Source organism: Petromyzon marinus, chromosome 44, assembly GCF_048934315.1.
Source record: "Petromyzon marinus isolate PM22_M1 ecotype Great Lakes invasive population chromosome 44, UKy_Petmar_22M1.pri1.0, whole genome shotgun sequence".
Classification (NCBI taxonomy): domain Eukaryota; kingdom Metazoa; phylum Chordata; class Hyperoartia; order Petromyzontiformes; family Petromyzontidae; genus Petromyzon; species Petromyzon marinus.
In genome coordinates, this window is record NC_133710.1 from 3,685,924 (window position 1) to 3,705,951 (window position 20,028).

The 20,028-nt window shown below is 56.9% G+C and overlaps 1 protein-coding gene and 1 long non-coding RNA gene across 3 annotated transcripts in view; one reads left to right on the forward strand and one right to left on the reverse strand.

The window, feature by feature from the left end:
- Nucleotides 1-20,028, reverse strand: part of ROR1 (receptor tyrosine kinase like orphan receptor 1) — a 90,606-nt gene that overhangs the window by 18,086 nt on the left and 52,492 nt on the right. Inside the window, exons 2-4 of one of the 2 annotated variants that reach the window (XM_076073939.1) lie at nt 14,238-14,318; nt 2,580-2,867; nt 452-488 (exon numbers count right to left, since the gene is read on the reverse strand). In XM_076073939.1, the coding sequence (XP_075930054.1) occupies nt 452-488; nt 2,580-2,867; nt 14,238-14,318 (406 nt within the window). Of the gene's footprint in view, nt 1-451; nt 489-2,579; nt 2,868-14,237; nt 14,325-20,028 lie in introns of both variants that reach the window. The other variant, XM_032970949.2, reaches the window with a different exon arrangement.
- LOC142930883 (uncharacterized) lies at nt 34-1,470 on the forward strand. Its single transcript, XR_012946859.1, has 2 exons — nt 34-634; nt 1,134-1,470. It is a non-coding gene; the product is annotated as an uncharacterized LOC142930883 (long non-coding RNA).

Sequence of the window (20,028 nt, forward strand, 5' to 3'; positions counted from 1 at the left end):
GGGGGGGGGGGGGGGCCCGGGCCAATCGTGAAATGTGCAAAACGTTGTTGCTATTTAGGCAAAAAAAAAAAACGTTAACAATTATTATGATTAAAAATACACGGGAGGCATGTTGGTCCGCCCGCTCGCCAAACAGAGGGGGGGGGGGGTGGGGAAGGAAGTGTCTCCTGCGATTTGGCACAACGTGGATCGGACTCGCCGTCCAAAACCCATCCATCTGCGCGTTTCGTTTTTTCACCCTCGGAATGTTAATTTTTTAAATAGCGTGTTGTGATAATGGCCGTGGGGCCGCCCTGCGAGTCCGAGGGTCCCCTGGGCTTCGCGGAAGCAAGAAGCAAGCAAACAGCGAGGGGGGCGCCCCCCCCCTTCGGGGGCCCCTCCCCCCCACCCCCGTTCATTAATCCGTCCCCTTCGTCACGTTTGTGATCGCGTGCGTGCAGCGGCTACTCACTGTCCATCCTTGCCGGAGCTGGGGGTCGGTACCGGTCCTGTGGGAGGGGGCGGCGGCGGGGCAGGTATCGGGACGAGATGGGCGACAACAATCAGCGGGGCCGAATCGTGAAAACGACAACGCCCTGCTCGCGCGAGAGGCTGCCGCAATCAGCTGGGTGCCAAACAGGCCCCGCCCCCGCACGTGAGCAGCCATCGCGACACGGCAGCGCGGCTCGCGCACCCTTTACATCGAGAATGTTTTGACTGCGTTATCCGACAGTTTTAATCCGACCGTGATGTCGGCGTCGCGTGTACCTCCCCCCCCCCCCCCTCCACGGTCCGTTCGAATCTCTGGCAGAGCGGCGCGTCGGGGTGGTGGTGGTGGTGGAGAGATAACGGTGCTTATGCTGTTTCATTAGGTACCCCCCCCCCCCACCAATTATTCCGTGTGCTCACGGCAGCACGAGATTACTAAAAAGCTGCGTTTCTCGGGGGAGGCATCCGCACTGGGTGTCGTTGTGGAGATTTCACGAATTTGACCGCGATCGTCTCTCATTGGGGTCAGCCGTGCGGCCCTCGCTCCGATTAGAAACAGAAGCAGTCGTTCAACCTCGTTGAAAAAAAAATATGCCTACAAAACATCTTCCCATCCCCTCTCGCTCGCTCCTCTCTCTCTCTCTGGTGTTGGGACTGTTGCTCAGGTTGGGAGCGTTGAGGAGTCCATGTGGATAGCAACATCCGCGGCGTCACAACAAGGCGATCCGTCGCCCCTTCGGGTCGACAACTACAGGGACCCCTCAACGCTGCTTCCTCCTCCTCCTGCTGCTGCTGCTGCTGTTGCGATTTATGGCTCCCCGCTTGCGTCCAGGCGCACGAGGGACTCAGGATCCTCGGCCTCAGGAGGTCTCCGCCGCACACCGCGTCCCATTCGCGAAATGTGCGGGCGCGTGCCGTTAGAAGTCGCGTTTATTCCTCCTGAAGTTATCATTATTGTTGTTGTGGTTGTTGTGTGCCCGTCCGATAAACACGCGATACGGACTGTGCCTCGCCTCGACTTCTTCCACCATTCCCGTCCGTTACGTTTGATAAATGAGGTAACTCCCAAGTGTTTCTTTCTGACCGTGAAAGGGAAGGGAGGGGAGGGGGGATGGCTGTGGGGCCGGTGGAAGCGTTCGCGCATCGGGACGCAACCTCGGCACGGCCTGCGTCCGGCTTCTCTGTGGCGGCGACACCGCATCGAACCTCGGCAAATCATCTCCGCCGCGAGTTTCTGGCGCCCGGTAGTACGACGGAGGGCGTCTGACAATCGATCGATTAAAAAACAATAACACCAAGCACGTGCAACAGACTCCGCCGTGCCACGTGACAGCACCAAAAAAGCAATGGTTTTGTTGTCCAAAGTTCAAATTTTTCCCCTTTCTCAAAAGCGTACCAATAAAAAAATAAGAGTTATTATTTTTTCCTAAGCCGAGGGGAAGAGAACGGCCCCGAGGGAGGCATCTTAACGGCCACGGACGGCGGCGGAGCCACGACGGGCGAGAGTCGGCGAACGACGAGAGGGCGCAGTTGAAACATAATAATAATAAGAGGCGCGCCACAAGGGGAATTTGGCTTTTACACACAACAGCCATCGTTATTACGCATTCGCTCAAATATTTGCTGGCGAAAAGTTTCCAAACTTCTCCACTCAACCCCCTACCCCAATCGCAACTCCCACTGCCCGACCTCCCCACCCTCAACCTCCACCCCATACCTCCCCCCCCCCCCCACTGCCGCACCCTCCACACCCCCCACTCTCCGCGTTGGGTCTGACCGTCATGGCCAAAAATGACAGACTGCTCCTCGGCTATCAAAGAACACTCGGAAAACACGGATGCGCGGCACGGGTGCTTGCATCGGGCAGAGACGGCCCGCCCCGCTCACCTCGCCCGCTCACCCAACCCGCCCGCCCACCCGCTCGCTCACTCGCCCAGTCCCTCTCATGCTCGTGGTTGCTCGCCACCAAGTCAGTTTTATTTACTTGCCAGCGGCGAGTCCGGGGGCGCCGTCTCAGAGCGAGCAACGCGAGCGCGACACGAACACCAACAACCCCGAACCTTCGCGAGCGAGCGACGATGACGACGACGAACAAACGCCGGCGGGCTCACCGAACTTGACGAAGAGGATGCCCATGGAGGAGACGGAGCGCGGGCCGCTCGTCGCCACGCACTGGAAGTAGCCCGTGTCGGTCGTGTGCAGGTTCTGGATGCGCAGGCGCGAGCCGAACGGCGTTCGGCGCACGGTCACCCGGCGCGGCTCCTGCAGCACCGGCGCGTCGTTCTTGAGCCAGCGGAAGGTGGGCGCCGGCTGGCCCGCCACGCGGCAGTTGAGGATGGCGGTGTGGCCCAGCGAGCTCGTGATGTTGTTCATCGGCTCGAGCAGAGTCAGGAAGTCGCCTGAGAACGGGACGGCGGCGGGGAAAATGAGTCGTGGCTCGCACGTCGTGCCGGCCGTCTTGGCCGCGGTCGTGGCCGCGACGCGTTCGTGGGGCGTGCCGTGCGCGTCGGTTCGGCGTCGGCGTCGGGACGTTTCGTTTTTCCAGAAAAGCTACGGGGGGCGCGCGGAACGAAGCTAAATTATTTTATGTAACTGTCAAACAACTTTTTTTGTTTATTTTAACAGGCAAGGCCCGAAAAGTCGCCACGCGGTACGACCCGAACGCTACGGTGTCACGCGATGAGGAATTCGGCGTCACGCGTCCAATTATCACTGTGGAAGTCGCCGGGTAGCTGGTAAAGGCACCTCATAAGCGCAAATTGCTATTTGCATAGGTATCCAGGTTCATTAAATACACACCCCCCCCCCCTGAATATAAACTGTGCATACACACCACATAAACACACTACGTACACACACTCCACACGTACAACCCCAGGAGAAAAATTCACCGTGCGCACACAGCGAAACACACAAAGACACGCGCACACACACCCACACACGCGCATACATTCACTGTGTACATGCGGCACGCACACCGACACACCATCATGGTGATAAAACCACGGCACCAAAAACCGATTCGTTGGCGAGGAGCAAAGCAAGAAAAAGGCAAATCATGAATTGAGTGCAGAGCCGTTGACTCGCTCCTTGTGCACCGCGCAAGTTCCACACACGGACTGTTGCCCACAGTCCGGTTTAGTGTCGGGAGGAGCGGGGGGGGGGGGTAGAGCAGGAGGAGTGGGGGGGGGTAGAGCACGAGGAGTGGGGGGGGGGTAGAGCACGAGGAGTGGGGGGGGGGTAGAGCACGAGGGGAGGGGGGGGGTAGAGCACGAGGAGTGGGGGGGGGGTAGAGCACGAGGAGAGGGGGGGGAAGAGCACGAGGAGTGGGGGGGGGTAGAGCACGAGGAGTGGGGGGGGGGTAGAGCACGAGGAGTGGGGGGGGGGTAGAGCACGAGGAGTGGGGGGGGGTAGAGCACGAGGAGTGGGGGGGGGGGTAGAGCACGAGGAGAGGAGGGGTAGAGCACGAGGAGTGGGGGGGGGGGGGTAGAGCACGAGGAGTGGGGGGGGTGGAGCACGAGGAGTGGGGGGGGGGTGGAGCACGAGGAGTGGGGGGGGGGGGTGGAGCACGAGGAGTGGGGGGGGGGGTGGAGCACGAGGAGTGGGGGGGGGTAGAGTACGAGGAGTGGGGGGGGGTAGAGCACGAGGAGAGGGGGGGCAATTGCGCACGAGCGGGAGGAGTGGCCAGGGACGTTCTGAGGGCCACGCAAAGTGACCGGGATAGACGGGGGGGGGGGGGGGGGGGGCACGGGTGAATTCATGAATCAATGCCAGACGAGCCACTCTCACGGGTGACTGGGTGAGCGTGACCCAGCACGCCACACACACACACACGGAAGAGGTCACACCAGGGTGGTTCATAAGTCGGGTTCCGAGCCGGCACCGCACAGGACCTGGGATCGAATCCAGGTTGCGGCCACCTGGGATTATACGGGGGGGGGGGGGGGAGGGGGGGGGTTCAAGATGTAGCGAGTCGATGGCGTCAGGGCGGTCGCCAATGACCGCGCAGGAAAACCCTCGCATTCGCGTTATTTGTGCACTTAAATCAATCTGAGGTCCATCCGTGAGAATTCAAACATCGGTTTGATTGCCATGCGAAGAGCATTGCTCTCATACGGTGGACCAGGTGGGAAAGTGCTGCCCCCTACTGTGTAGCAACAGAGGTCATTTGATGGGATTCTTCGCGGTAGCTCTGCTCTATTCGTTTTTGCGGGCCATGCTCACACACCAAGGGTCACACCGCTGCTTTGCGTGTACGTACGCAGAACTTCTTTCACACCGTACGTAGCCAACAAGTGCGCACGCTAGAGATCCGAACGGATTCTTCTTCTTATCGTGACGCCGATCGCGTGACTGAAATAAAACATCGTGGGGAAAGACAAAAAAAAACACGCAACTAGTAACTCAAAAAAAATTCACAAATTCTGCTGGGATTGGCGAAACGTGGGGCGCCCCAATTCACAGAAACCATCGCTACCACCCCGGCACCAATATAAAAACGGCATGATGTTTTGTGGCTTGGAACCGAACCAAGAGCGCGCTCTCTCTCTCGCTCTCTCTCCCTCTCAAACTGATTTATAAAGGCAGCCGGCGACCGTCTGATTGTAAGATCTTTTTTACGCATTTCTTTTTCTCTCGCGTACATCAGGAGGCTGCCAGGGGTGCTGTCAGGCTCAGCACATGCTGGGCTTGAAACCCGGGGGGCCGCGGTTTGATTCAAACTCCTGGTGCGGCAGATGAAACGACGAGGGTGGGGGGGGGGGGGGTCGGGGAAGATTCTTAAATCCCCACCACCGCCTCTGTGTCCACCCAGCCAGCGGTGCAACTGGGTTGCACCACAGCGTGTCGACTGGTAGGTCACGTGTGGTCTGGTAAAGTGCCATGCAGCGGAGGGGGGGGGGCGGCTCGAAACCCTCCCTCTTGAAGTGGAGGCTCTTCCGCCAGCAATTGCAGGGGCTGCTCCTTTAGCTTTACGACAGTGGGGACGAGAGCCGCCGTCATCGTCGTCGTCTGTGCGCCACGGCGTGGTGAAGACCTGGCCCTAGCAGGCCCTGCGCGTGCGATGAGCCACGCATCCAGGATGCACGCCGCGAGATGACTTGGCAATTGGCTCTCTCCACGGAGGTGGTGGTGGGGGGGGGTGTCTGTAAACATGACCCGCATTACACAGTGCGAGTACAGTTCTCCCGCTCGCCGTCCCGGATAACCTGTTGAAATGAAAACGGGAGTTTTAAAGAGCGGCGTTTGGGCTTGCCGAGTTTCTGCGCGGCGAGAACGCGACACGGAGCCGCGCCGCGCTTCGCTCGCCGGGATATTTCCACCGTGTCCGGTGTTGCTTTTCATCTCTCTCGTAGGCGAGCGCTCCGTCTCAACTCCGTTAATTTCTGTCCACTTCCTCGACAAGCTTCTACCCTCACCCTGCCCCATCGCAACGATCCCCAGGGCTGTATTAATGTCTGGGGGGGGGGGGGGGGGGGACGATGACGACTCAAGGGGGTGCAGAAGCTCAGGGCCTCAGATCATTATAGCCCCGTTAGAAAATAATATACCGAATTCTCTGGATTACAAAGCGGTCCAGAAAACAGGACCAAGAAATAAAATAGATACCGTATTCTCTCGATAATGAGATGCTCCCGTTGAGCAAGAGGCACCCCTGACTTTCTGACCCGGCCCAACTGAGCATCTGTGAAAAAGAGATTCACAGCTAATCGGATTTCTCCAGGATCAATAAAGATTCTGAACTTGTGCAGTTAAGGTACTTCTGGTTCACACACATGCATATAAATGCTTTAAAAATCAGCGCACGTTGGAGTCCGGAGAGTACACTTAATAATGGTCTAAACTACAACGGTGCCCTTTATTTATCGAGCAAAGCTTCACCCCGAGTCTCAAGACTTCTTCGCGACAGTCCTTGGGCTGGGGGTTATTTGGGCAATTCCGTTCACGCGCGCCTGGCACGTGAGGAGGGAAAACCGGCGCGCGCACCTGACAGAACGCGCGCGTGGCAGAATCGCACAATCTTTCTTGACCCGCGCAGAAATCCGATGAGGATATTTATGTAGCTATTTGTCCCACAGATGTCCAGTAGGGGCAGGTTAGAAAGTTTGAACAAAAAGAAGGGGGGGGGGGAGGCTACAGACCACCGTTGCCAACTAGTGTCAGCCACCATCTCTCTGGCCTCTCTCTCTCTCTGTGTCATGAAGAAGGGCTATTGCCCAAAACGTCGCCGATTGTATATTTTTTTACTTTCAAGGTCACGCAGTATTGTCGACGGATGTGTCGAGCCCGTTTGTGTTATCCGTGCTTGTGCAAGACGACCAACGCAGCATCATCATCAACACCACCACCACGAGACAACGCCGTTAAATCTGCTCCGGTTAACACATTCACGGTCAAATGAGCATTAAATATTGTACGGTGCTCATAAAAACTGCTCAATGTTGCTTTTCACCCCTTAAATAGCATTTCGTTTTCACCAGTGAGTGGCAAACACGGTGGGTAAACTACTCGGAGAGACCCCCCCCCCCCCCAAGACATGAACTGGAGTAGTCAGAAAGTTACAACAAAGGAAGGTGATGTGGGGGGGTGGGGGGGTATAACGCACAGATAGATCCAAGAAACCAAAAAGGAAAACCACTGTTGACTTCCTCACAAAGTGGCACTCAATTTAAATCGATCCCAGATGGATGGATGGGGGCCCGACTCAGAACGCACCCCAGCAACAGTTGATTGAGCGAGCAAACCGCTGGGCCAGTATCGCCCCCATTCTGGGTCCTGTCGGCAGAATCAGGCCGACTGCAAAGCAAACCGCTGCTGTGCTTGCAGATGCCACTGACAAGGGGGGGCGGGGGGGGGCGGCAACTCCTCCGCTCCAAACGACGGCCAGCGCCGTTCAATGCAACCGCCCCCCCCCCCTCGCGTTCTCGGGACAGGGTGGACGATGAGGCCCAGGGGACGAGGGTGGGGGGCATGGGGTGGGGGGGGGGGTAAGGGGGGGGGCTCCCCGTGGTCGTGACGCTGCGAACGTGCGTCACGAGTGCTACTATCAAGAAGAAGATAGAGCCACGGGGCCCCGGGCACAGTATCGTCTCGTCGTCCGATGCGCCCGCACCCCCCTCCTCCTCCTCCTCATCATCATCATCATCGTCCCCCCACCCCTCCCCCCACCATCACGGCGCATTCGCCAGAGGACCTGGCTGGGCGCCGGCGGCCGGGGCGCTTTGATTGCGTGGGAGGGGGGGGGGCCCGGGGGGGGGGCCCGGCTAACAGCCCTCGACAGGCGTCCCCTTTGTTGCAGCCAATTGCGGTCAACCCCTCCGGAAGCCTCGGGACACGGGGCGAGTACGCCGACACTAAAAATGTCCGCGGCAAGATTGATCGTCGCCTCCTAAGAGCTTCCGAGGCATCTCCCCGACGGGGGGACGCGGGGGTGGGGGGGGGCAGGAGAGTTTCGGGGGCCATTACTTCATTTTTTATACAGTTTATTTAACATTAAGAGAAAAAGTTGTGTTTTTCTTGTTCGTCTTCGAATTCTTTCACTGCTGCCTTTCCTCCACCCCGCCCCTCGCCCCCCCCCACCACCCACCCCCTGCCACCCCACCCCTTACACAGCCCCATTAAATAAGAGGAGAATGTTATGGATGTTTCAGTCCGGGCACTTTAAACAATGGCACTTTAACGAGGCAGTGTCAAAACAAGTCAAGCAAGTGCGGCGCCCGTCTCCGATGCTGGCTGCGAGCCAGTGCTGGGATAATTCCACGTTGCAGTGACAGGGGCCAGTCCATCCAGAACAAAACCCACTGTTGACGTCCCACAAAGGGATGCTCGTTCGATGGACTCGCAAAAGGATGGTGGCTGCGAGATGGATGTTTGGTCAGACTCGTCAAACGTAAAACAGACTTGGGCAGGCCACGTTCGCTCGAACGGTTGACAGCCCGGTGCTCGAGACTAATGACAGAGTTGGCAGCCAAAGGTGAGAGGATACAAACAGCGGAGACCGACGGATAAAATCAGCTCCTGCGCTGAAGCGGTTGTCGCATCGCGCGACCACGAGAGACGGCGACCGACGGCTCGTGGGAGGCCCTCATTCAACAGTGGATAGAGCACGGCTCATGATGATGACAGTTCGTGCACGCTCTGTAGACACAGAAGGGTGATTTTCATCCCAGGATTTTGTGCGACCAGTGAACCGGAGCCCCGTGACGCCGATAGCTGATGGAGCTCGGGATAGCGAGCCCCTAAAATGTTGATTTTGCAGATTCGGGCCGGTTCATCTCAAGCATATTGCAGCCTCGGGTGCCTTGAAAATAAAATGATTGGTTCTTGGCGCAGGGCTTCATACGCCTTCCCTGAAGACTAACTTTTTATTTTTTCAACAATAAAAGGGGGGGAAAAAAGCTAAGAAATTGTTGGTTACCGGGTATAATTTTCCAAAACATCAAAATTTTTGGGTCAGCGGTTGATGGAGTTTAAGCGATGCTTGGCATGTGTGCCAGTAGGTGCCCTCTCCTCCTCCCTCGTGGCACTGGCGATGCCCTTGGCAGAGGAAACGTGGTGTCGCCAAGGAGGAGGAAGATGAGGGAAGTTGGCGATGCCACCGCTACCCTCTCCCGCCGCCATCGCCCAGCGATTTTTATAAAAATTAACACCGCTGTTTGACATTTAAAAGCGAAATTAATCTTCGCGCCGATGCCGGGCGTGTATAAAATAAGCAAGTAAAAAAAAACAACAATGGCAATTGGGGCTCGGAGCCGTTAACTGAAAGCAGAAGAGAAGTCTGGAAGGGATCAGGGGGCTCCCTTCCCGGAGTCGGTCCGTGGCCAATTCGCTCAGGGCAAATTCACAATGCGAGTCGTGCTATTACTCCAGATTAGCCTTTTTAAAACACGATAAACAGTGCTCCCACGCGCCGCCAAGAAAATCATCAGCTTCAGGGTTGGCGCCTGCTTGGGACGTGGCCTCCACGCAACTTCCCGCGGGAATGATCGGCGCGGGGCGGCTTGGGGGCACGTGCGACGGAGAGGGGGGGGGGGGCGACCGACTCGCCAACGAGTATTCGTTAGATCACAGATAAAAAAGGTGAAGGTGCAGCAGATCTGCAATTGCTTGCCGATTATCCCCTTCCTGGGGGAATGGGCATCCACTCGATGGTCTCTGTCAGAAGTGACGCGAGCAAGTATATCGCAGGGATCCATTTTCCCTTCAGCTCCTTGCGACATCGAAAAACGTTGCCAGAGTCGGGATATCTACGAGACACCTGCCCCACGGTAGCCGTGGCCCTGACAGGGAGGGCCCTGACAGGGAGGGCCCGGCCCCGGGCCTCCCTCCCCATCCCCCTGAGAAGTTGAGAACGAGAGAAGAGGCCGAGAGACATCAGGATGAGAGCTTCCCCACGCTGTAGCGTGAAAACGCAGGTGGCAAGCCATTTGGGGGGGTGGGGGCAATGTGCATCATGCGACCACCAACAGAGGGGGGGGGGGTGGATGGGCGGAGAAGCAGAGAATGAAAGCGAGAGAGAAAGAGACCGAGAGGGAGGCGGAGAAAGATCAGGACCGGCTCCACCGGCCGCCCCTGACAAACGGCGTCAATCCGGGATTAACGGCGGTGGCGTCGACGGGAGCGTGGGCTCCGTCGCGGCGATCCGCCACGGGGTTTTCAAATTCCTCATGCCAGGTGTGGTCGATGGGGCGGGGGGGGGGCGTGGAGGGTTTATGGACTTACGCTGACGTTATCGGTAACACCTGGCTCTGCAAAACATTTTATGATAAACTCCGGCAGCCGGTCGCGGCAGCCGCCCTTGCCGCACGTCCGCCCGATGGTCGGATGGGCCGTGTGATGACAAAAAAGAAACCGCCGCGGTTACCGCGCTCGACCGGAGGACGGGGTCGCGTGTGGCGCCCTTCACCTCGGGCGATCGCTCGCAGCGATCCACATGTCCGGAGCGGCGAGAGGCCGCGTGTCTTGTCTGGATTTGCCGTAGCCAGGTGCGAGGTGGCCACGTCTGACGAGGGCCGGCCGAGCTGGGCGCCTCCAATCGCCACCCCGGTCTCCACTCCGTGCTCCGTGTGTGTGTTGAACTTCTTTTGCACCGCACGTAGCCAACCCTGCCAATCGGAGGCGCGCTTGAGGCTGCTATGTGGCTGTGGGGTGTCGCGAGCGTGGGGCGTTCACGGGCGCTCCCCCTCCGACGTGGCCGGATGGCGGTCGATGATCGCTAGGCCGGTGCGCGTGTGGCACGACCGTGCACGACCGACGGACGGACGTGACCCGACGGGAAATGCACAAACCGCGGCTCCAATTACGCGGCCCCACTTGAGAGTTGCGCCGCGACGTCCATCAGATCCGTCTGGCGGAGCCCCCCCCCCCCCCCCCCGCGAGGCATCGGGAACGCGTGGGGTCACCGGCGGCTCCGGCAAGCACGCCGAGGGAGCATGGGGGTGGGGTGGGGGGGAGGGAAGAGGCCCGCCGGCCAGACGGCAGGGGTCGTGACACCGCTCGAGTGGCTGCGTTTGTGTCGCCGATGGCCCCAGGGACGGGCCGTGTCACCATCGCTCATCCTCCAGCCGGACACCGGCACGCCCCCTCTCTACCCCCCCTCCACCACCCACCAACGCCGCATCCCCCACGCGGCCCGAGACTCGTGCTCGTCTGTGCACACCCGACGCATTCCAGCGGTGCCGCGCTGTCAGACTCGTTGGCCCGAGCGGCTGTTCCTTGGCTCACGTAGGGCGGGGGTGGAGGGTGGCTCTTCAGCCCAGAAGAATACGTGAATGTTCCTGCGGAGGTGAGATCTTTACACGCCCGGGGCTGTGCGTTAAACCCGGCAACCACGACACCTGCCCGTCGCAGAATTTGCACACAATGCGATTGTCCATGACGCACCACGCACACATGCGTGGGAGTTGCAACGAAGGGCGATAGTTTGCGATGGAGTGGCCGAGAGGGGCGAGAAGTCGCACCGCCCGGTCAGATGTTTGCGCAACGGTCGCAGGTTGCGCAACATCCGCGGTGGAGTGTTGGTCGAGCGGTCGAGGGGAGCGATGTTGATAGTGGCGGAGCGATCGGGCATGCAGGCGGTGCAACGGCACCCGAGGGGGGCCCTGGCACCGCGCTATGAAGACGAGGTAGTAGACTGCACAAGGGGGCCACAATTTTTATTCCTTGCACCAGGAGCACTGCCAAAAGATGCATCGCTGCCACGTGTTAGCAGCCGCGGGGATCCATGATGTAATTTACTTATCCTGGAAATCCTCCCCGAGTCTTAGGACTCTATCGGGACAGTCCGGGATTAGGGTGTTTGACCAATTCTAATATTTCACGAGCGCTTTGCATCTGGGAGGAAAATCGGGATGACGCTCGAATAGGTCCGCGCAGATGGGATCACGAACCCACTTGCTGTGCTACCATCTCACAACAGCTTAGCCTAGCGGAGCTTCGGCAGTCTCACGAATCTAGCCGATTCACCAACCCCCCTTGCTGGGCGCCACAGAGACGAGATGTTAACGACCTCGCCTGGAGTTGGCATGTCTCTCTCCCCGTGGTGTGCTGGACTTTTGTCTGGGTCATCCGGTTTTTCACCCCACATTTAGAATCAAGACGTGTTTCTATAGTGCTTGGCTGCTAGAAATTATCCACATGACGATAAGACAGTTCGTTGAGCTATCACTTGTGGCCAGGTCGCTTCTGAAAAATAGCTACATCACTCGGTGGGCCTTTTACCTGGTCAAATAAAAATAGTTTTAGTTTGAGGATAAAATATCAAGTCGAGCCACCGCGACCCCAAGCTGTCACAGCCACGCCTCCGTGGTCGCTAAGTTACCAAGCGGCCAGCAAGCCCTGCGGGACAGCTGATGTCCCCTCAGCCCCAAAGCATTTTGGAGAGGGGGTGAGATCCACCATGCATTGCGGTGGGAGCATCGCGGGTTATGGCCTCCGCTCTTCATCTCCGCGAGCATATAAAAGCACGCAGACGAGACCCGGAAGGTCGAAAAACTGGTCCAGAGTTTCCTTGTTTAAATGCATTTTGCTTTGCTGGAAAATATTTAATCTGCAAAGTCAAAAGGCCGATGACCAATTTATTGTATTTATTCTGGGCCCGATAAGATTTGAGATTAATTCTTATCAGGCCCCAAGGTACAGACCACCGTCTCCAACTAGTATCAGCCACTATCTCACTGGCCTCTCTCTCTCCCTCTCTGTGCCATGAAGAAGGGCCATTGCCCAAAACGTCGCCAACATTTCGTTTTCCTATCTTCAGCTGTGGCAAAGACCGCAATGATGTGATCGTAAATTCGAAGACCAAAGCATTTGCCGGATGACCGCGCTGCATCGTCGCTTCAGCCGTTCTATCGACGTGGAACGGAGGGCCTTTAAGGAAGGGCTTTAAGGCCGTTTTTCACTTGTGAGGTTACTCTGGCCCTGCTTGCTCACACCGATGCTCCCGATCACGGATAAGATATCAGTGGCTGCCTGACATCGAACCCAGTGCTGGGTGCACTTTAGGAACCTGCCTGCAGTGGCCAGCGTGAGGCAGTGCATTGAGAATCAAAGTATTCATTTGTACTGGAGGAATCCGATGAGCTATAAAGCACTTTTTTCCCACAGGTGTCCGGTAAGACTTTCAATCAACTCCCACAATGTGCAGGGCATGGGGAGGGCCCTCATCCAGCAGTGGATTGGCCCAAAGGGCCATTACATGTACCGTGCACATAAAAAAACACCCCGCTGTCTCGCTTAACTTTTTCAGCAACAACAACAACAACACATGGTCAACAAGGGCGGCGTTAGTCAGCCCGGCGGTTTGTGACGACGGGGCGTCCGTGTGGCCACACAAACTATTTGCAATTGCCGCTCCACAAATGGGTACCGATTGTATATTTTTCCTTTCAAGGCCACGCAGTATTGTCGACGGATGTGTCGAGCCGTTTGTGTTATATGTGCTTGGGCAAGACGACCAAGGCAGCAGCATCATCACCACCACCACCACCACCACGAAACAACGCCTTTAAATCTGCTGCAGTTAACACATTCATGGTAAAGTGAGCATTAAATATTGTACGGTGCTCATCAAAACTGCTTAGGACTTCAATTTCAATGTTGCTTTTGATCCCTTAAATTACATTTAATTCTCACCAGTGCGTGACAAACACGGAGGGTAAAATACTCGGAGAGACCCCCAAGACATGGAATGTTCGTCACACCCGAAACTACATTTCAGACGGCGTATCATCAGCTGGACCGCTTCGTACGTATGTTGAACTTCTTTCGCACCATACGTAGCCAACCGTGCTCATCCGAAAGCCTGCCCATCCACTGGGTCGCTCCGATCACGACGTTCGAACTGCGTCAAGAGTCAGGGTTCGATTCTGGGTGTCAGCCGCTCACGATTTATTAAAAGGGGCTCCGAAGGGTAAAGCCCTGCTGTTTTGAGCCCAGTAACGAATCACTCTCCCCACCCATCAGCACTTCGAATTTGATGTTTACGCTTAAATTGAGCAAATTAAAACTCTTAAGAATTCCGGTTTGACTTGTGCGATGAACGTCTCTCCGGCGGGACACGTTGGGACGTGTTGGAGAACGGCCTGTGGAAGATGACATCACAGAACTAGTTCGGAGTTTTCTCGTCAATTACGGCTCCAGCTTCTAAGCCATCGCCAGGCCTCGTGGCGCCTGTAACGGCCGCATTGGCGAGGACGCGAGATGGCCGCCCTGTCCTGCCGGGACAACGATGGGGGGGGGGGGGGGGGGGGGTTGGTGGGGTCGGGCTTCACCTTCGCTGGTCGACGTGGCATAGTCGGGGAAGTGTGTGGAGTCCGGAGCCTTCCAGGCCTTGGTTTGGTCGTTGGGGACAACTGAATCTGGCAATGGGGGGCGGGGGGGGGAGGTGAACAAGAGAGCACGCCGGCGTTAGGGGAAAAAAAGATTGACGAGAAACGCACTAACGGACAGAACCACACTAACGGACAGAACCACACTCACGGACAGAACCACACTCACGGACAGAACCACACTAACGGACAGAACCACACTAACGGACAGAACCACACTAACGGACAGAACCACACTAACGGACAGAACCACACTAACGGACAGAACCACACTAACGGACAGAACCACACTAACGGACAGAACCACACTAACGGACAGAACCACACTAACGGAGAGAACCACACTAACGGAGAGAACCACACTAACGGACAGAACCACACTAACGGACAGAACCACACTAACGGACAGAACCACACTAACGGAGAGAACCACACTAACGGACAGAACCACACTAACGGACAGAACCACACTCACGGACAGAACCACACTAACGGACGGAACCACACTAACGGACAGAACCACACTAACGGACAGAACCACACTAACGGACAGAACCACACTAACGGACAGAACCACACTAACGGACAGAACCACACTAACGGAGAGAACTACACTAACGGACAGAACCACACTCACGGACAGAACCACACTAACGGACGGAACCACACTAACGGACAGAACCACACTAACGGACAGAACCACACTAACGGACAGAACCACACTAACGGACAGAACCACACTAACGGACAGAACCACACTAACGGACAGAACCACCCTAACGGACAGAACCACACTAACGGACAGAACCACACTAACGGACAGAACCACACTAACGGACAGAACCACCCTAACGGACAGAACCACACTAACGGAGAGAACCACCGCGGGAACAACGCGTTTCTTTTTTTTCTGCTCCGAATGCTGTGACGGAGCCTGTGCAGTGTCAGGCTTGTTATTGCGTTCAAGACGCACTCGTGGGCGAGAAACTGCGCACACCTCTCTCGCCGCACAGAATTCTGCACAAGACGGCGTTGTTCCCCGGAGAACGTCTGGCTTAGCCGAGACCGACATGGTCCTCCATCGATCTTCGTGGACAGCCGCGCTTCCCACACACGTTTCCGTGTTACTCCGACGGCGGGCGGCTCCATGCCAATCATCGTCCCCTTCCCAATTCTTATGATCTCGGGGCGGGGGGGGGCAGGAAGCTCGCAAAGGAAAGTTTCTTGAGACACGTGTTGGTGATTTTTCAACGGAGGCTAATGTATAACAAATAACCTGTGCGTGCCGACTGCTCTTGACGGAGCGGTTCAGAGATGCGTGCTTGGAATTGCATTTAGGGACGGGAGAGGTAGAGGAAGGGATGGATTAGAGAATGCACGCAGGATAAATGACATAATTCCCCACACTGTTAAGGAAATTAAAAGTTGTGGGAGTGGGGTGGAAGATGGCCGATGATCAAAGAGGAACTTCGGAGTGGCAGCCAAGGCATGGAACGTGTCGGAGTGGACATGGAGTGATGCAACCAGCACAATTACAAGTGGCTTGGTGGATCATTACATCGCAAGATTGCACGAGGTGGTTGTGGTAGCGGCGTGGGGAGGCGGCCTTCATCCAGCGGTGAACTGACCATGGCTAATGATGATCATAACTCACAATGCGAGGTTTTTTTATTGATAAAACCCGACTTAAGGGCTTCTTAGCTCACAGGCTACTTCGAAATAAACTGAACTGAAACTGTGCACTTATCCATTATTCATTCAGTGCTTTTATGTCATCCACACTCACCGTGCCTCCTGTTGCGACAGGAAACACAGCAAGAAGATCATGTTTAAACCAGAGTTGTGATATATGACACAGACGCGTCATTGATACCAGCAATCAACAAGTCACAAAAAGCATTATCATCACAATCAGTGCCATCACCATCGATGCAATCACCATAATTTTCAACCATCACCCCCCCCCCCCCCCCCCCCGCATCACTGCCACTAAACAAAGAGTGCAGCCATGCAATTGCCCATTGATGCCACGACTTGTGCAAGAACCTCCAAAGATAGGCAGTTGCTCTCGAGAGCCCTTCTAGAAGGTATTTGTGACCTACTCTCTTACGGTGAACAGTACACATCTAGGAAGAAGGGTGGACGCGCGCCCTCATGCCCCACACAATATTTCGGCAAAGCCAAAGAAAAAGCCCAGGAGGAGGTTAAACAAGGGGGCGGTTTTGCCATTGCTTTGTTTTGATGAAACATGGCAACAGTGGCCAGCCAGCATGGGTTTTATTGGTGTTGTGCAGACAGACACTCCTCGTCTACCGCACTCTCCTTTATCTAAACTCTCCGGGCCCGGCGGCTGATAAACCGGGGGGCCGGTCGCGCTGCCGACACAGCCATGCTGCTCGGTCGCGGACGGGAATAGCCGAAACTCAGTCACGCGCCCCATCGCCGGGGCCAAAGGGGACAGCATTTATTTAGATTTTTGACCCCCCCCCCCCACTTCTCCACCACCCTCAACCACCACCCCCTCACTTCTACCTCTTCCAGTTTTAAAAAAACACGTCGCCCCAACAAAAGGTCAGTAGAAGCGGGAGTCGTTTCGCCAGGGCCCAGGTGCGCGCGCGTCGAGAACCGAGCCCTCGCACGGATCCTCGGAAGGAAATTGCCCTCGTTCAATAATTAACCAAAAAAACCACAATCATCCCCCCCCCTCCGCGCTCAATATTTTTCACGCTGTTATTTTGAAATTAAATTCGTTCGGCTGCACGCCGCCGGCCATCGATGGATATTGCCCGGCAGAGGCGTTCGGGGCTTCCCGCGAGTGGGCCCTCGGTATTCCTGTGGCCCCTCTTAGGAAAAAAACCCAAACCGCAAAAAAAAAGCCGCTCGACATAGACGCGCAGAGAACACCGGGGCCAAAACGTCACGTTCTCGCGAAATTGAGATAACGGAGAACTTTTGATCGTCGTCCCAGGACGTGCTCTGCAACACATTACTCTCTCGCACCGCGGCAGGCTGCCCTAACTCGGCGCTCCGTCACGGCACGCGTTCATTTCCTGCCCGGCCTACCGAGGCTTCTCCGCGCCCTCTCGGGTTTCCACTCCACTGCCCCCCCCCCCCCCGACTCGTCACTCACTGCAGGCAGCCACGAAGCGATCCTCCGGCCCTCAATTGAAATTAACGCCTCGTGCCTCAGAGGTCAGACATGCCGAGCCGCAGCCGCCGAGATTTCTGGGGTTGCGATCCGGGTTTTCCAAAACGCCCGCGATTAGCATTGTTGGCTATGTGCGGCGCGAAAGAAGCGCAACATACATCCATACATGAGGACATCTGTGAAAGAGAGCTTCATGGCTCATCGGATTTCTCCAGGATCAATGACAATTTTGATTAAACCTGGTTCAATGGGGTTTCTTTCAAGGATGGCGAAGCCGGGTCACCGATGACTGCACAAATAAAATTCCCGTCACACCCAACTTGGTTCCGCACTTAATTCCAAGACGACGATGAAGAAGAACCGACACTGGCGAGACGCTCGCGCGTCGGACATTTCTCTCGGTGGCAGGGTGGGTGGCAAAAGTGCTGCCCCTCTCTCTCGTGGATTAAAAGTGTGCCCGTTGATAGCACAAACTAAATTTTGCTCGATGCAGAGGCACAGTGCACGCACGCACACCATCACCCCCAACCCCTCTCCCCCCCACACACACAAGAGACCACCTTCCCCCGTTCGATCTGGGCTCACGACGGCCACGTGAACACTGTCCGAGCTCGCACCGACCACGCAGCTCTGCAACGCGAGATGTCCCAGAGACGTATCTGCAAAGCGGCCGCGGCAGGGAACCAGCCCCACACGCTCCGCACGCTCGCTCTCTCTCTCTATTCTCTCGTCACGTTGTTTCGCATTTATTTATTTTACTAACAGTGATTGAGGAGCCCTGGGCAGAGTGGCTGAGATGGAGAGGGAGGTCGGGGGGGGGGGCGATAGGTCTTTTTGGCAGCGAACCAGAAGGTTGGGGTGGTGGGGGGGGGGGCTGTGTATACCGGGCCGCTGAGATGTGCGACGTGAGAACAGTGTCGACGGTTCGAGCCTCGGGGGGGGGGGGGGGGGGGCCCTCCTCGCCTAACAGCGAACCGCCAACAAAATAAATGGAGCGCAAGCGCCGTGCGCACATTCGGCCAGAGCAGCGCCGCAGAGGAGGGATGATGGGGGTGGGTGGGGGGGGGTGTGGCGTTGGGGCAAACTGAAAATAAAATATCTGTAGGAAAAGTAATTTACGTCGCTGCAATTACCACGGCCGTTATACAACCACGAGCCGCGCAACAGAACGACGTTTCGCGGAGCGGACGCTCAAGGAATCGGAAACCGTGGACTCCCCGACGGCCACCCCCCCCCCCCCCCCCGTTGAAGTTGACACGGCCGGTCAGCGCGGCCAGGTGGTGTGAAGTGGGCGAGGTGTTTGGGGGGGGCTGTTCCCCGCCGCTCCTCCGAGCTGCCCAAACAGCCGCGCCGCATCTCGCTTAACATAACAAACGGCGCTGGGCTGCCGCTTATCTCCGCGCGCCTCTGCTTCTCGCTAAACCAGTCCCCGCAAACATTCCTTCCGGCCCGTATCACCACGGCTCGCGCGGCCCGAACGCTCCGACCAAAACGCAAAGCCGTTTCCTTCTCTCCCTCCACAGTGGTGCGCGACGCTTGCGGTCCTCTCACTCCACCTCTTGTCTTTCACGACGCCTGCGCGGAGCTTCCCCGCCCCCCCGCCAAACCTGACCGCCGCCCTCCCACGCCCCTGGTTTGGCAGATGTCTCACGTTGGGAGCCGATGTCTGTTGGCACGGGAACAGCAACGAAGGCCCACAGATCCACGTGGCGCTCGTTGCGCGCGTTAAAGGCCCACCCCCCCGCCGCTCAGTCCCCAGACCCCACGCCGACGATCGTGGCCCGGGCTGGATGTCATAATAATCGTGATAGCCTTCATAACAAAGGTGAGAACCGATTGAGAATACTTTCGTCTCTGTCGTCTTCTTCATGTTCGTCGTCTTCATCTTCGTCATCGTCTTCATCGTCGTCTTCATCTTCAAGCGACACCTTGGATAAACAATTAAAGTCGATTTGTTAAAGGCTTCGTTCATCCGCTGCCGGATGACGGCTATCCCCACGCCGCGACAGTCTTGGCCGTGGCTCCAGGACACTTCCCCCGCGTGAGTCAGCACGGTTTTATGAATGGGAGGGCCCGGGCGGGGAGTGGGGGGGTGCTCAGGACCAGTTCTGATATTACTCGCCACCGATATTTGCCAAGCGTCCTGCTTTTGTGTCAGTTGCCTAACAATAATAATAATAACAACAACGACACACCGCACGAGACAAACACGTGTACGCGCGGTTCGGGCCTCTCCCGGTGATGTTCCACTTCTCATGCCCACGATCCGTCCCCTGTTTTTGTTGGCACCCACGCTGGTGGCAATCCTCGGCTGGGGAAGGAGGTTGCGAAGGGGGAGGGGCTCTCGCCATGGGAATGAGTTCTCTGTCCCGCGCCGGAACGGAACCAGCTACGGAGCGCGGTTCCGGATCCCCACCGGCCATCCGCCGGCTACGTGCAAACGCAGCGCCGCCTGCAGCTGCACGAGGGGGCCCACGGCCAAGGCGCAGCGGGAGACGCTGGTCGCTGTGGGGGTCAAACAAAGGCCGTCTCTGTGCTCGCGCAACCAACAAAAAAATTATAAAGACGAATTCGGCCGCTTCCCCC